The sequence below is a fragment of the Merops nubicus genome, unplaced genomic scaffold, assembly GCF_000691845.1.
Source record: "Merops nubicus isolate BGI_N331 unplaced genomic scaffold, ASM69184v1 scaffold7284, whole genome shotgun sequence".
In the NCBI taxonomy this organism is placed as follows: domain Eukaryota; kingdom Metazoa; phylum Chordata; class Aves; order Coraciiformes; family Meropidae; genus Merops; species Merops nubicus.
Genome location: NW_008606169.1, coordinates 20,938 through 36,357, shown reverse-complemented (window position 1 = coordinate 36,357; position 15,420 = coordinate 20,938). Strand labels below are relative to the sequence as shown.

Here is a 15,420-nt window from a genome sequence, read left to right as displayed (position 1 = left end):
GAATGCCTTTTGCTTCTGGTAAAATCAACCACAGGAAGGGCAAGGAAGGATGTAGTGGTGGCAAAATGCAGAACCCAGCATCACCCTGAAGAGTGCAACGACAAAAACTGAAAGTCTGAGGTCCTCAAAATAAACTGTCTGTGTTTGAGGGTTGTAACAGCAAAAAGAGGAACTGTTGGTCTTGATTCTGCTATTACAGAGGGACCAAAAAGCTCTAACTAGACCAAGTGGTCAAAAGCAAGCGTCAGGAAAGTGACTGAAGAGCCACACTCATTGTAGGAAAAAAAAAAAAAGTCATATGAACCATGAAACTATAAGGAGCACAGCAAAGAAATATTATGTAAATCAGGTCAGCTAAGCCAAGTGGAAGGCCCAGGCACCAAAAAGCCACTTAACAGAGCAAAGCATAAGGGGGTGTTTGGAGAGTGGAGCCAGCAGAGGAACCCGGCAACAATGGCCTTACTGAGGAGGGACCACGCTCATATCCTGCCCATCCCAGGGCGAGCAAAAGGGCACACATGGAAAGAGTTTGGGGTCAAAGATCAGCAGTCCCGTGCCAAGAATCAGAGCTTTTCATTAGCAGAGGAGAGAGAAAGGCCCCAGATTGCCTGCCCTTCCACTGCTTTGTTTTGATATGGGGCCTGACATGGGTGCAAAGCTATTGTCAACGCACACATGTGCTGTGCTACAGCAATACAAGGAAAGGAAAACAGTACTTTTTTTTATTTTTTCTAAAAAGATTACTATTTTTACAGCATGCAGAGCCAATCATGCCATTTAATTCTACAGAACAGGAAGGAGCTCAGTAAGCTGCTTGTAAAACTATCCAGCTTTATGCAACCAAAATGCTGACTATGGACGGGGCATTTGGAATAGCTGTGGAGTGGCATCGTGGACCTCCCCAGCAACCTGAATATGTATCCAAGGACAGAGCCTCATCTGCATCTCAGCTAGCTACTACATCCTTGGCAGTGACCTCTTTTGTAAATGACTCCCCCAGTCACTTCTTATCTAGTTTTAGGCCTATGTTACACTCTCCAAAACTTATTTGCTGTTGTCACAAACCCTGTTAAGTCATTTCACACAGACTGTAGGCAGACACAAAAAACCAACATTTTGATCTGGCAGGCATTTGAGTGTTCAGCATAGGCATTCATACAAGGAGTAAGTCATACAAGGTAAGGAACTACAGATGCTTTCTAAAAGTTCTGTCACCTTCAATGGGTATCTTATACACAGTCCCACATACAGCATATCAGTAGAACACGGCCAACCACAACAACACAACAGTAAGAATTACTTATTTAAATATGCCCAATGCATCTGCAGAACTCAATAACTGTTTTTTCCTTCCTGGCTTGAAAGAAACATCGCATAATGCTACTGTAACTATAGATCCCTTTCTTTTCTTTTTCCACTGAGTATTCAATTTCTGACAACACTTCATAAGCATAATGAATGTAGTACACTCCCTATCCCCATCTGGTCATTTCTTCTTACTTTAAAAACACTTAAAAAAATTTGGCCCATATATGAAACAATAAATTTGACACTGTCTAGCACTGTATCCTGGTCTCTAAATTAGAGAAACGTGGATTTGATGGATTAAATGCTCAGTGGAAAAGGAACTGGCTGGATTGCTGCACTCAAAGCGTTGTGGTCAACGGCTCAATGTCCAAGTAGAGACCAGAAGCAAGTGGCGTTCCTCAGAGAGCAGTACTGGGACCAATGCCATTCAACACCTTTGTCAGTGACATGGACAGTGGAACTGAGTGCACCCTCAGCAAGTCTGCAGATGGCACCAAGCTGTGTGGAGCAGTCAACACACTGGAAGGGAGGGATGCTATCCAGAAGGACCCTGACAGGCTTGAGAGATGGGGCCATGCCAACCTCATCAGGCTCAACAAGGCCAAGATCAAGGTCCAGCACCTGGGTCAGGGAAACCCCAGGCACAAATACAGCCTGGGCACAGTATGGATTGAGAGTAGACCTGAGGAGAAACAGTCCTGGGGGTGCTGGTTGATTAAAAGCTCAACATGAGCCAAAAATGTGCAAGTGCAGCCCAGAAAGCCAACCAGATCCTGGGCTGCATCAGGAGAAGTGTGGCCAGCAGGTCAAGGGAGGAGATTCTTCCCCTCTACTCTGCTCTTGTGAGACCCCACCTGCAGTACTGCATCCAGCTCTGGAGCCCCCAACACAAGAAGGACATGGACCTGTTGGAGTGGGTCCAGAGGCAGGCCATGAACAGGATCAGGGGGCTGGAACTCCCCTCCTGTGAGTACAGCCTGAGAGAGCTGGGATTGTTCAACCTGGAGAAGAGAAGGCTCTGGGGAGACCTTCTTGCAGCCTTCCAGTACCTAAAGGGGGCTTACAAGGAAGATGGGGAGGGACTTTTTACAAGGGCTTATAATGACAGGACATGGGGTAACAGGTTCAAACTGGAAGAGGGTAGATTTTTATTTGATGCAAGGAAGAATTTCTACATCTCCAGTAAGACACTGGGATGGGTTGCCCAAGGAAGCTGTGGATGCTCCATCGCCAGATGTATTCAAGACCAGATCAGATGGTGCCTTGTGCAACCTGGTCTAGTGGGAGATCTCCCTCTCCACAGCAGGGGGGTTGGAACTATATGATCCTTAAGGTCCCTTCCAACACAAACTGTTCTGTGATTCTATGAAATATGTGGTCTTTACTTTTTTTATTTAAAAAAATCTTTTCACTACTCAACATAACTGAAAGATAAGGTATTTTTTATACCAATTGCTCTGAAGAATTAATCCTCTATTAAATAAAAACTTTCAGTGTACATTCTGCCTTTACCTGTAGAGAAGAAAAGTAATCAGAAAAAGCCTGAGGGCACTACAGCATAATTCAAAAAGAGAAAACTGTAAGAAGACCCAATTATTCTTACTGGCTAACTAATATACCTAAAATAGTAGGAATCTTCTCAATTCAAGTTCACTTGGTGAACTTGTGGTCACAACTGAAGCTATTGTTTAAAATATACCAACAACAGTAATGTGATTTATTATTTGACTGATATAAATAAGCTGTTAATGTTAAAGAAGACAAAGCTACGTGGACATTGTTTGCCCTACATTATTTCACACCAATAGAGCCCACCAAATCCCACAGAGTGCCCATGCATACAGTGAGATGGCTTGCTTGTCCTGCTGTCAGCAAGTTTCCAGATAAAGTCATGTTGTACACAAACATGAGCCAGAAATCACAAGAAGGGAAAATTCCCCTTTTGATAGATTCCACACAGAAGGTATCTGATTTGTGTAACACTTTCCTGGAAGAAGTCACACAACAAATAAGACGTACCTGATGTGCCAAAATATAGATATTATGGCCAACATCTTTTGGGGAGATGCCATCATCTCCATTCTCCTCCTCATGGTCACACTCGAGGCCTTGGTTATATGCATTCTTCATCACATCCACCTGCAACACCAAACCAGCCAGGGAGAGATGCAATGAGTGTCATTCTTGGGGAAAAAGCACACTGCTTTTTGAACACACACAGCTCAAGCCTGGATCAGTGCCCCACAGTTCTGCAAGAAGAGTGAGCAGTCTGAAAAACACTTTCTTAACAAAGACAAGCTTCAAGTATTTATGAAGCTTCAAACTGGTACATTTCTTATCAGCAAAACTGCGACCATGAGAAAGGAACAGGAATGCTGAGCCTTTGTGAGCAGATATTTTGTGAAATGCCTTTAAAGACACATCTGCACATAGGACAGGCAGTGTTGTGTGGCACCCACAGCACAGCCACGGTCTCTCTTGGGCTAGAGCAAGCTAATGAAACATCATTCTGCATTCTCCACATAGTTAAAGAGAAAACACCTTAGCAATGACACCCCAAAACCAGCAGGCCACTGGGCTCTGACTGAGGGCAGGGCTGATGTCCACAGATCCTCCCACAACACATTTTTTTCAGTCACTGCTGTTATATGGTCAATTATTTGGATTCGAAACAACTTCTCCAGATTTCCAAACTATTTAAAATTCCTGGAGACCTACACAGGCATTGTGGCTCTTCCAAAATACAGCAACAATTGTTTGTAGCTCTCTTTGGTCATGAGACAAATAGATGAACACAAACCACACACATATATTTTATATCTATATATCTATCTACACTCATATTTTAGCAGTTTCACAAACTGTACAAGCTTTATTTGCCAGCCCCTCACAAAGTATACTTGAAGACAATCAACCAGGGTATGACAATTTAGCTAAGAAACAATTACAGAAAAGTGTGATCCTTTTAAAGTACTCTTTGAGAATTAGTACTACCCCGATACACTGCATCACTATATGCTGCCAACACTTTTCAGCTCAGATGCAGATACTTTTAAAAACATTTTAATAGCAAGATTGATGTATATTCAGAAGTTTTCTCACCAGTTCCCTTGGTCTCATGTTGAAAAGGATTCTTTCTGCGTTCTCGCTGTCATGCCTGCTTTCCATAATAGCCAGCAAAAGCTTGGAGGCGTTGTTCTAGAGATAGAAAACCAAGTTAATGCAAATTTAAAATCTATTTCATGGATTAAGAACACTTGCATTTGTTTTAATTGGGATTATGAAGACCACTTTTTTAGCAGATAAGATTTTAAACCACTTGCACCTTTTGTTTTACTGACATATTTATTAGGGTTTTCTTGTATTTTAATGTCAGTGTACTGTAAAGCTAACTAACCTTGCATACTACATTGCAAGCAGCATTTTAAATATTGAAAATTATCTGACAAATACAGAGCCTTGCTCTATACTGAGCACAAGAAATGAAATTTCTTATTGCCCACCTAGCAATTTCTGCCATGGCTTTCTGTTAAAACAATGCTCAGTAGAAGTAATTACAAAATGTAGTACGTGAAAGGTTTCATCACTCAGACAGGTTTTTTTCCCCGTTGGTTTTTATGAAGTCTGACTGGTTATTATTTGAAAAGCTATAAAATAAACTGTTTTCATACATTCCTGGAATTTTGTTTCACTACCAAATATTCCTGGGGCAACTTATAAAGACATCCTTTGTCACCTGTCTGCTTTCACCAAGACTTCTCCCAAGGATTAAATAGCATGAGCCTTAGCAGCAGTGACCCAGTAGACCCTTAGACTTTGGAGACCTGTCTGACTTCCAGTTAAATCAGATGCTGTGAAGAAGACAAGAAGAATGGTTTTGGAGGTTTGACTGCTTTCTGGTAGGGTGTGGTTGCCTTGGTTCACCTGCTGCAGCATCCCCTCACCATTCCCTATTACAGACTGAGCTGGGTGAATACTCTGAAGTAGACTGCAGACCCATGATACAGGCAGGGGCCAGTAAAACTCTCAATCCACTCTAAAACCTTATCAGCTGCTTATTGGCAGATGTCACCAATTCAAACTGAAATTTCTCACAGCAAGAGTGCCCCTCAGACAATTAGTATGGGCAGCGTTGGAGGGAAAGGGTTCATCTGCTTTTGAGACTGACATAAAAAGAAAAATGTTAGTCTTCTACATGTTCAAGCAACTTCTGTTTTAAGCAGCCTTTGCATCTCCACCATTCCCAGGGATGAGGAAAAGAGGTCCATTACTTGGAAAACACAGTATGAAGTTCTTCTTAACACATTAGTACTGCAAAAAATCAGTTCCCAGGAGCTACAAACAGGGCAGCCCAAAGTACTTCTGGCCTTCATTTCTCTTTACCTGGGTTCCCATCTCATCTCCTCATAACAACTTTAGAAAAATAAATGAATGTATGAAGCAACTACATAGAGCAGAGTAAAGGGGTATGAGACAAGCAAAAAGACACTTGTATTAAACTCTCTCTACCCTTAGACTGACAATATCTCTTCATCCTGTCACTATCCAGAGTGGCAGGTACTGAGCTCAGACTGTGCCAGGGCTTAAATACTAGTCAGTAAGGAAGGCCTCAGACTAACAATAGGCAGAACAGAACCCTGGCCTTCTGTGCACCCAGTGAACATTGTCTACCCTGCTCACTAAATGATTTGGGAGTCCAGTGGAAAATATAATCCATGAAGATGTAATTAAATACCACATCAGAAACTATGTACTAAGCAAGCTAAATTAAGATGGCATGGGAAAATGTAATTCTGCATTGCATTTGCTTTGGTTGGGGGGTATGAGTTCAACACATAACAGGGTCTGAGCTTGTTTATATGTGTAAGTATGTGGGTCTATAGACTTAGCATTATGTATTTTCACTGCAAAATTTATAGATCCACAACTTCTGAGTTGCCTATGAACACTGACAGATTGTCCATGCTAAACATTACCTCATAAACTCTGTGCTATATGTGTTGTCACTCAAAATAAAAACCAGTTAATTTGGATCTAATTCTTAACATCACATCTGTCCCAGCACTGTGTCAAGTTCTGGGATCCCCAGTATCAGAAATATAAAGACTTACTGGAATGAGTCCAGCAAAAAGACACAAAGATGGTTAAGGGAATGGAGCATTTTTCATACAAGAAGCAGTGCCCAGTGAGAGGACAAGAGGCAATGTACACCGATTAAGACACGCATTAAATTCCATCTAAAGATAAGAAACCACTTTTTTACCACGAGAGTGATCAAACACTTGAGTAGGTTGCTCAGACAGGTTGTGCAGCCTCCAGCTGTGGAGGTATTCAGCTGGGATAGAATAGAGCAGGTCCTGGGAAACCTGCTCTAGCTGACCCTCTGTGAGCTTGGGGGTTAGACAAGATGACCTCAAGATGTCCATTCTAATATAAAAGACTCTGTGATTCTCTAAAATCAGCATCGTTTCTACAGTTTGAACCTTTGGTATTGTTCACCAAAATTTTTACTATTTAGTTATGAGTAAGATGTATGTAGCCTTCTGTGAACAGGGCAAACTGGTACTTGCAGCTATGTCTCTGAACTCCATTTTTGGTTATTACATAGAAAAGATGTCCTACAAGCATTAGCTATCTTCATGATAATGGCAAATCAAAATGTCACTGGAGTTACTGCGGCGAGGTCTTTACAGAGCCTGAAATTTGGACTTCAAAAGAACTGTCTGCATGTTCCAAGTTAAAAGTCTGCTAAAGTGTTTTGCTTGAGGGGTGCCTGAATTACACCGCCATTCAAAAATGTAATTACACTTATTAAAATCATGTGTAAAGCACTGCTGATTCAATGTTTCATTGTACATGATACATAGCTATATTAATTATTTTATTAGACATCCATACTGCTGCCAATGTGACGCAATGCAGCTTCCCACAGTGAGGGTCTGGGGGAGGAAACAGACCATCTGCAATGGAAATACTTCATTTGGAAGGCAAGAAAAGGCAATAGCCCAAGGCTCCTCCTGGAGAAGTTCTACCCTACTTGGCAGACAGTACAGCTGCAGGGCTCCCCTCTGCATGGAACAGCACACAGACTCGAGAGACTTACCTACGAGCCTGTCCAGCTCTCCAAAAAACACTGCAAGCCCTCCCCCTCTACTCTTCACCCTCCCACTCTACACTTTGTCCTCCCCCTCAAAGGACACTGAGAAATGAAATAAAATACAACTTACTTTAACCTTGTTTTCAACTTTATCTGACATTACAGGTCACATGATATATTACTCTTTTTTCACAATATCTCCTTCTGAAGTAATTTTTTAACAGTTTGGTATACACAGAGAATGCCTGACTTGTTACACATCTGTACAGTGCTGCTATTTATCAATCCTGTGAGATTTCAGGCCCACAATATAGACTCTTCATGCCAGCTATGTCATATCTGTTTGCTAAGATTTGTTTTAAAAAAGCTGAGGGCATACTCCCAATCACAACAGTGGGTCATAAAGGGCCTGATAAGGACTCAGAAGCTGAGCTGAATTAATTTGCAACCTTTATTTTCAAAGGCTGGTAAGTATATTTTGCTATGGTAAGATTAAGTAAGTGTCAGGTTACCTATAGCTCTTGCACAGGTATGTCTTCCTATTATTACTCAAATTTAATTTAACAAATTTACTGTACCTTCAGCTGAAGCACCAAGTCCATGCAGTATTTGCCAAGAGGGTTTATGTCATTCAAGATGAGTGCAATTATAATATCAATTCCATTAGATTCATGGGTGGCTATGCAAGTCTGCAAAATAAGAGAAGAGAGTCAGGGATGGGGGGAGAGAGGGAGGGAAGGAGGAGGGGGAAAGAGGGAGAGGGGACAGGCAGAGGGAGGGAAAAAGAGAACACGCACATCACCAACTTTCCAAAATCAGGACCCAGAACTTGAAAACACCCTATAACAGCAGTGAACTTCCCAGCAGAGCAGCCTGAGAAGGTGCCACAAGAGGTGCTGGGGGAGATGTGTAGTACAGAACTAATCCCAGCACTGCCAGCAGCGAAGAACACAACTGGAAAAAACACAGTATGGGCTAAAATATGTTTATAGTAAATCATGCAGGGTTTGGCATCAAGTGGCACAAGTTACAGACAGCAGCCTACAGGAGCACTTCCAGATCAGCTGAACACACTTGCAGAGACATAAAAGACTTGCTTGAATGTAGTCACAATCAGACATGCACTCTCAAATTCCTAATCTGCATTCAGCAACCACCATTAAAGTTGCTCTTATAGCATGAAGAGTTTGCAAAGTTTAAGGTTTTCTACATGCATCTGGACATGTAGTGCACAGAAGGACATTTCTGGACATGGAATTCAAAACTGTAATTGTGATCAACAGTAATTCCCAAACGTTTGCACAGCTGGAGTCCTGGACCTTCTAAGCCTTGTAAATGAGTGCCAGTTATAAAAAAGCTTATGGTTTTTTTTTTTTTTTTTTCTAGCAGGTTTATAGGACAATAGGAAAAGAAAAGTTTTCCAGAAAGATAGAGAGAGGGGAAAAAATTGAAAATGAGAGTGTGGAGCATCTTCCCCTGAAATACACCGAATTAGACTTTCAGTTGGTGTAAACAAGAATAATTCAAATCCTGAGGAACCTCCCAGCAGTTAGGTCTACGTAATTAAGTGTAGCTAATCATTGCTTTCCACTCTCAGCATTTCTCCAGTGCTCCTCAAGTAAATTTGTTGGAGAACACATTAACCTGAATCGTGGTTTTTTTTTCATCTCCAGTCCTGTAATTATTCTTTTTTTTTTCAGATGTTTTTCCCATTCATTTGTGGATCAAATATGACTGCCAAAAATTTAGTCCACTAAAGGATTTTTGTTCATTTATTTTTAAAGAATTAAGTAAAGGCAGTTGATTACCAGCAATGGCAATAATAGCACTTTACACTTAATTTGTGCACGTTAATGAAGTAGCTTTACTACTGCATGTACTTCTTCAGCTATTTCTAGGATCAAGAATAGACTGCCTCCAATTTTGCCCACCACAATTTTCCCATTGCTGATTTGTAGTAAAAATTCTGCAATTTCATCCACTGTGACAGCTTTACTACAGTACTCTTCAGATCAAATACAGAAGCATAGAACTACATTCTCTACTTTTCTATACTGCCTCAGCATGGCACTAAAGAGACATCTACCAAAAGTCATAGCTGCATGATGTAAAAAGACTACACCAGGCAAGGCACAGAAGGTTAGAAGCATGGTCTTTAGTCTCATCCATTTGCCTACTGATATAATGAAAGATGCTGCTAGGTAGTATAGCAAGATAGCAGGTTAAAATTTGTGGCAGTTATGTGAATTATGCAAATTAAATATTAGCAATGCATATAAACACAAGTGAAAGCAAAATATATGAAAATGAATCATACAAGATTGTGTTTGCAATGTACTTCCACAACTGTGACTCAAAATCCACTCTCAGAGAGTGAAGTTTAAGCCATGGACTCACTGACATAAAACACTAAACCATCTCCAAAAGGACTGGAAACCTTCCAGATAAGCAGAGATACTACAGGAAGAGTCTATTTTCAGTTCTAACTTAACAGGATTGCTCAGGCCTTATGAAGGCCTGAAACTTGTTAAGGCCAGCCATAGAAGTTACAAGTGAATTTGTTACTGAGCACACTGAAGGTTTTATGATAAGCACACAGATACCATATATTCAGGTATACTCTTCTGAATCCAGAAGTTATTTGAGCCCTACCTGGTTTTCATGGCATGGACCTTGGCAATATTCAGTCAAGCTTTCCAGTGTCTGGTTCACAAGAGCCACATTCCTCTCATTGATGTAAAGCCCCAATAAGCCCAGTCCACCTGTAGTGCTTCCACAGATACAGTCCAAAAATTGAAGGGTCTCACAAACAAGGTTGTAATTTGTTTTATTGTTCTGATGTCTTAAAAAATTCTGGTGGATTGAGAAAAGGAACACCAAAAAGAAAAAAAAAAGAGTGTTAAGGGTCTAGTCAACCACAATTTACAACCAAATGACCACTGTACATCAGGTACTGAAGTACACTACACTGTAGAAAATATATTACACCTTAGTGCAGCAGTTGAAAGCTACTATCTGGTTAAATCAGTAGAGAAAGGAGAGCCTGGGAAGGTGAACTTTGCAAAAACCTGCACTTGCCTTAAATGTCTTATATATGTCCTGTATACCTGCCCCCACCCATCTATTATGGAATATCATTTTTTATTATTCCATAATATTTATGAAATAATAATAAAATTATTCCATATAATATTTATTTATTTATTATTCCAATTCCTTTTCTTGGAAGCCTGTTGCCCCACAACTGCTCCGGGATGGTGGCACACTACAACTGCTCCTTGGTAGTGTCAGCACAGAACAGGGAAAAGAACAGTACCAAAACTTTAACCAGAAACTTCCTGTGGTCTTCAAGCCTGTTGTAAGTGATCCATCATTTGTGGACAAAAACTGTACTAACAGGGACATTTAGACACTTGTCAATTCCATGTGGCTATGCTGTGGTCTCCAAGCAATTGTGACGACAGAAGCATGAGCTCAATCAGATCATACAAGTGGTTCTTGAAAAGGGTTATTTTATCTCTTGGACCAAAAGAACAACATTTTAGACACCTCTGCTCTGTCACAGGAGTCAGACACAGGTGTGGTTTTCTTCCCTTAGGAAGTTCCAGCTCCTGTAATACGTCTCAAAATCACTTTACCTGGAGCTCTCGGTTGTGGTTCTCACAGAGCAGCTGAAGAAATCTCAGTATTGGCTGCATGATTGCAATGGTAGGGCTCATTATTGCTTCTTCTGTGGACTTCTCCTCTGCATTTGCAGCATCAGTTCCTGAGCCCATAAGATCTACTTCTGGGTCCATTTCTCTTCTATACACAGAGTAAGCCTTGGATGTTGCAGAAGATGCTTCTGTTAACTGTCCCTTCATACCCTCTTTCAGATGCAGGGTTGAATCCTTTACTGAAAAGAAGATAATTTTCCTTATTTTTGAAACTCCTTCTCCTCGTTTGATTAAACAATAAGAAAAAAAATAATAGTGAATGCAACTTTTTCTCTGCTGGTGCCTAACTTTTCGAAGACCTCTAGGCAACTTACAAAGAATATCAAAGCAACATTCATGAAGGGACAGCATGTTCCAAATAAACCACAAACCAGAGTGAAACAAACCATTAAAACAAAAAGCCCTACTATTTCTTTCCCATATACAATAAATGATGAGAACAATGGAAGGACCAGAGGGTGGGAAATCAGTTTCTGTGCTTGCTCTTGTGAAATAGCCCCATTAGCAGCAGCTTCCACTTCTGCTGCTCTGCAAAATACGGTTCTATATCTTCTGCTGGTGTAAACTGGCATAGTTTCACTCATTTCATCACAGACAATTCCTTGGAACCAGCTTAAGAGATGGCCTAGAATTTAGAGAAAAGCAGGCAAAAGATGCAAAGTAGCAAAGATGAATATTAAAGCACGTGGATCAATGCAGCGTAGTATCAGGGGTAGAGAACATGCTGGTTGAACATAAAGCACTCCTCCCCTCTTTTACATGAGTGCCTCACCTCTCTTTTTGGGAACAGATACAGTTAGGTCACTATCATCATCTTTCTTTTTGCTGCCCAAGTCAATAGTGTTCACTGTCACTGTTGAACGGATCTCCTGCTGAGCAGCTTTCATGCGGTCATACAGGACTTTAAAGAATTTTTCTGACTTTTTTTGCTCCTTCAGCTGTTGGTAAGTTGAATACTGCAAAAAAAACCCAACAAACTTTATGTTTGAATCTTTTCAGGAAGAAGAAATACAAAAATACACTATTTTTTGTGAAACAAATGATGGAATAATTACCTCCCCAATACAAAAAAAATGTTGGGCACCACTTGACCAGTTCTTAGACCAGACTTAGATTACATACTTTGTTTTTTTCTTTACACAGAATTCAAATCAGTATTTTAGGTTACTAAGTCTGGTCACTTAGTATTACTATCAAGCAAGCTAAGCACCATCTTCAACAGTTTACAAACTCTGTCTTAAAGCAAAAGCTTTTTACAGCCCCTAACAACAGATATTAGAAAGCCGCAACAAAATCTCACTTCTTTAACATTTTCTGGACACTCCCACAGATCATGCTATCTTTTTTACAGAATAAAGATACAGGATGGCAATCCTCCCATTTAACTTTGATAGTGTTGCAATGAGGTATAAGTTATTTAGGCTCCCTTCACAGGCAATAATGAGATATGGGGAAACGCAGGGAGTGATTCATACCATCTGGTCTCTCTTATGATAACTCTGCTGATAAATAATCATAAGAAAATTATGATAAATACTTACTGATAAATAATCAGTAAGAATAAATAATCATTTTATTTGGCTAAAGTTGGGTGAGAGAATATCATTCACAAAATCTAGAATCCCTAGTTTAAAGCTGTTATGATCTATAGACTGCAATACTGGTTTCCTCAAAGAGCCAGTTTTTCTCTTTGAAGATTTTTATAAATGACCCTAAATGTTTCCAGAAAAATAATTTATTGCTATTATAAACTTGAAAGTACTGTAATTTTTAATTTTACAAAGAGAGATGAAATAACTGGGGATAATGCTCATGTGGCAAAGAGCAGAATAAAGGAAGCGCTCCGCTGCACACAAAGGACAGCTGAAAAATGTTTTCTTCTATTGAAGAGTCTACACTATAAGATACTGCACAGTAAGAGGGCATATTTACATTTCTATTATAGCAATACATATTATAGGAATAAACTTCTCACAGAACTCACAGAAAAAAAGTTCTTTTTATATGTCTCCAGATTACATGCATTTGAAAATCAGTATGTGAATCAGTAAACAAAATAAGTACCTGTGTCTGTGTATTTCCACCTTCCAGCAGTGCAATGCCAAGCAAAATGCCTTCTGAGAAAATTCTGTCATTTTTGGTGTTTACTATAACATCTATGACTAGTTCTGATGCACCTTCTTTATCCAGAAGACACTGGATATCACACATGGATACCCCAGACTTATCTGGGTCTTGTCCTGAAAACCCACCTGCAAGGCAGACAAATTCATACCATTCACATTTGTTTCACTTATGTATATACAAGTGAATCTATGGGTAAAAATAGTTTGTCTTATGCACACAGTAGGAATGAAATAAAGTTAATTTTGAAATTCTGTTTCAGGCAAAATTCCCCTTGATATAAACAAGATTTTTGTGTGAAACTGCAGTTTCTAAGAGTAAGAAATAAAACCCCAAACCATTGTTCTGTCACAATATTCAGATAATAAAGAAATTGGAAATGACACTGATTTGTCCATTGAACTAATTTTTGAATAACACTGCTGGATACACTAAACTGTGTGTGTATGTTCAGTGCTCTGAGACCATTTTTAAATCTGCTTTTCAACCCTAGGCCTAATCCAAAGATTATATACTGGTATATCCACTCTGGTTACGGGTATGGCCTTCTAGCCAAATGCTTTCACCAGCATAACTCCCAGACCACTAACAGCACAATGATGTTCAGAGACTTGAGTTGATCCAAATGGAAGGTGTGGTTTTAAATAATTTTGTTAAATTGCATTAGTTCTTTAAACCAATCTTTTATTATCACAGATTATCACCTTTCCTCCTATACTTACTTTTAAACAGCTGTGACTTCATCTACTTCAACAGGAAAAATATAGTAGTGCTTTAATCAGCTGCTACTACTTTGATTAAACTGATTAAAATGTTCCAGACTGTGATGATGCCACACGTGCATGCGCAGACACATACATGGACACACACCCTTTTTAGAGAGATAACTAAAAAACCAGTAAATCTTCACTCTTCCTGTTTGTCAGGGAGCAAAATTTGGTGTACAGGGTATGAAGACTGCAAATATTTTCAGCATCTACACTGAAAAAGCCAAGGAGGATCAGCTGGCATACCTATGGCATATGTTAGTTTAGGTTCTCCTAGCATCTACTCTACAGTAACTTCCTGGCTTCTACAAAAAAAATGTTATAAGGGACCTACAGTGATCATTTCCTCAACGTTACAGCCCATGGTAGTTACAGCACGTTCCCCAGAGTCTTATCTGGTAAAGTTGTAAGAAGAAATGACATATTCTGCAGTCTCTCTGAGGAATCTGTTCCATTGCCCAACCAGTATCTTTGTAAGAAGCCTTTCTTTATACCTTTTTTTTTTTTTTTTGTATATCAATAAAGGATCTGAAATTCAAAAAAAATAATAATAAATTTGTTTCCAGAAACAGCAACATCTTTGTTCAAATATTTTGAACTTTGCTGAATTTCTGGATGTGGATTTACTTTGCAAATTAAACTGGCATTACCAATTGGACCTGAACAGAGTGATGGACTGGGGAGCACGAGGAAAGTCTCTCTCTTCAATACCACCAAACACACACAAGCCATTCAAGACAAGTGTGTGCAACCTAAACACAGGAAAAGCCTGATACACCTCTCTCCTAACTGGTTACAGAACCTGATTTATTTACCACGTGATTCCCTGGAAAAAAATGGTGCTGCTGATTTTGTTCTCTGTAAATGGTGTGGGGTGTTGATTTACCTCCCACTGGAGCAGTTTTGCTGTAGCTGGCAGACAGAGGCCCGTTCATCCCACTTCCATATTCTCCTTTAAAGTAGCGATACAGGAGAATTTTCCTTAAAGTGTTGCCCTTTAAAAGAAAGATAAAAATAGAAGAAATCAGAGTTGTGCCAATTTCCTTTGTTAGAAAAGCAAGCTATTTAACATAGATACATAATTTATTAGGTCTTTCCATTATAATTAGGAAGCAAAGAAATAGTAAAGTTGTCCAGAAAACAAACATCTAATAGTCTTATCTAACAAATCTCATAGGAAGAGTTCTAAAACACTGTTGTATAAACTTCCTTTGAAGTTTCCTTTAAACTGATCAATTATAAATAACACCTTTGCCTCAATATTTCTTACTGGCTATCCTCATGTTCATTTCAACAGCTTGGCAACTAATTGGGACAACTTATTCCTTAATTTTACTCACCTACTGGTTTTCATGAAGAGCAATTCATAAAAACTTGTGCACCAGAAGCATTCTCAGTATTTAGCAGC

General features: G+C 39.7%; 1 protein-coding gene across 1 annotated transcript in view; it reads right to left on the bottom strand.

Moving 5' to 3' along the window:
- LOC103772235 (inositol 1,4,5-trisphosphate receptor type 2-like) overlaps positions 1–15,073 on the bottom strand; it is a gene marked incomplete at its 5' end in the record, with an annotated part of 73,508 nt that extends 58,435 nt beyond the window's left edge. Inside the window, 8 exons of the mRNA XM_008939562.1 lie at positions 3,328–3,447; positions 4,411–4,506; positions 7,984–8,094; positions 10,058–10,258; positions 11,044–11,300; positions 11,894–12,077; positions 13,186–13,373; positions 14,899–15,073. Of these exons, the coding sequence (XP_008937810.1) occupies positions 3,328–3,447; positions 4,411–4,506; positions 7,984–8,094; positions 10,058–10,258; positions 11,044–11,300; positions 11,894–12,077; positions 13,186–13,373; positions 14,899–15,073 (1,332 nt within the window). The remainder of the gene's footprint in view (positions 1–3,327; positions 3,448–4,410; positions 4,507–7,983; positions 8,095–10,057; positions 10,259–11,043; positions 11,301–11,893; positions 12,078–13,185; positions 13,374–14,898) is intronic.
- Positions 15,074–15,420: the final 347 nt, after the last annotated feature.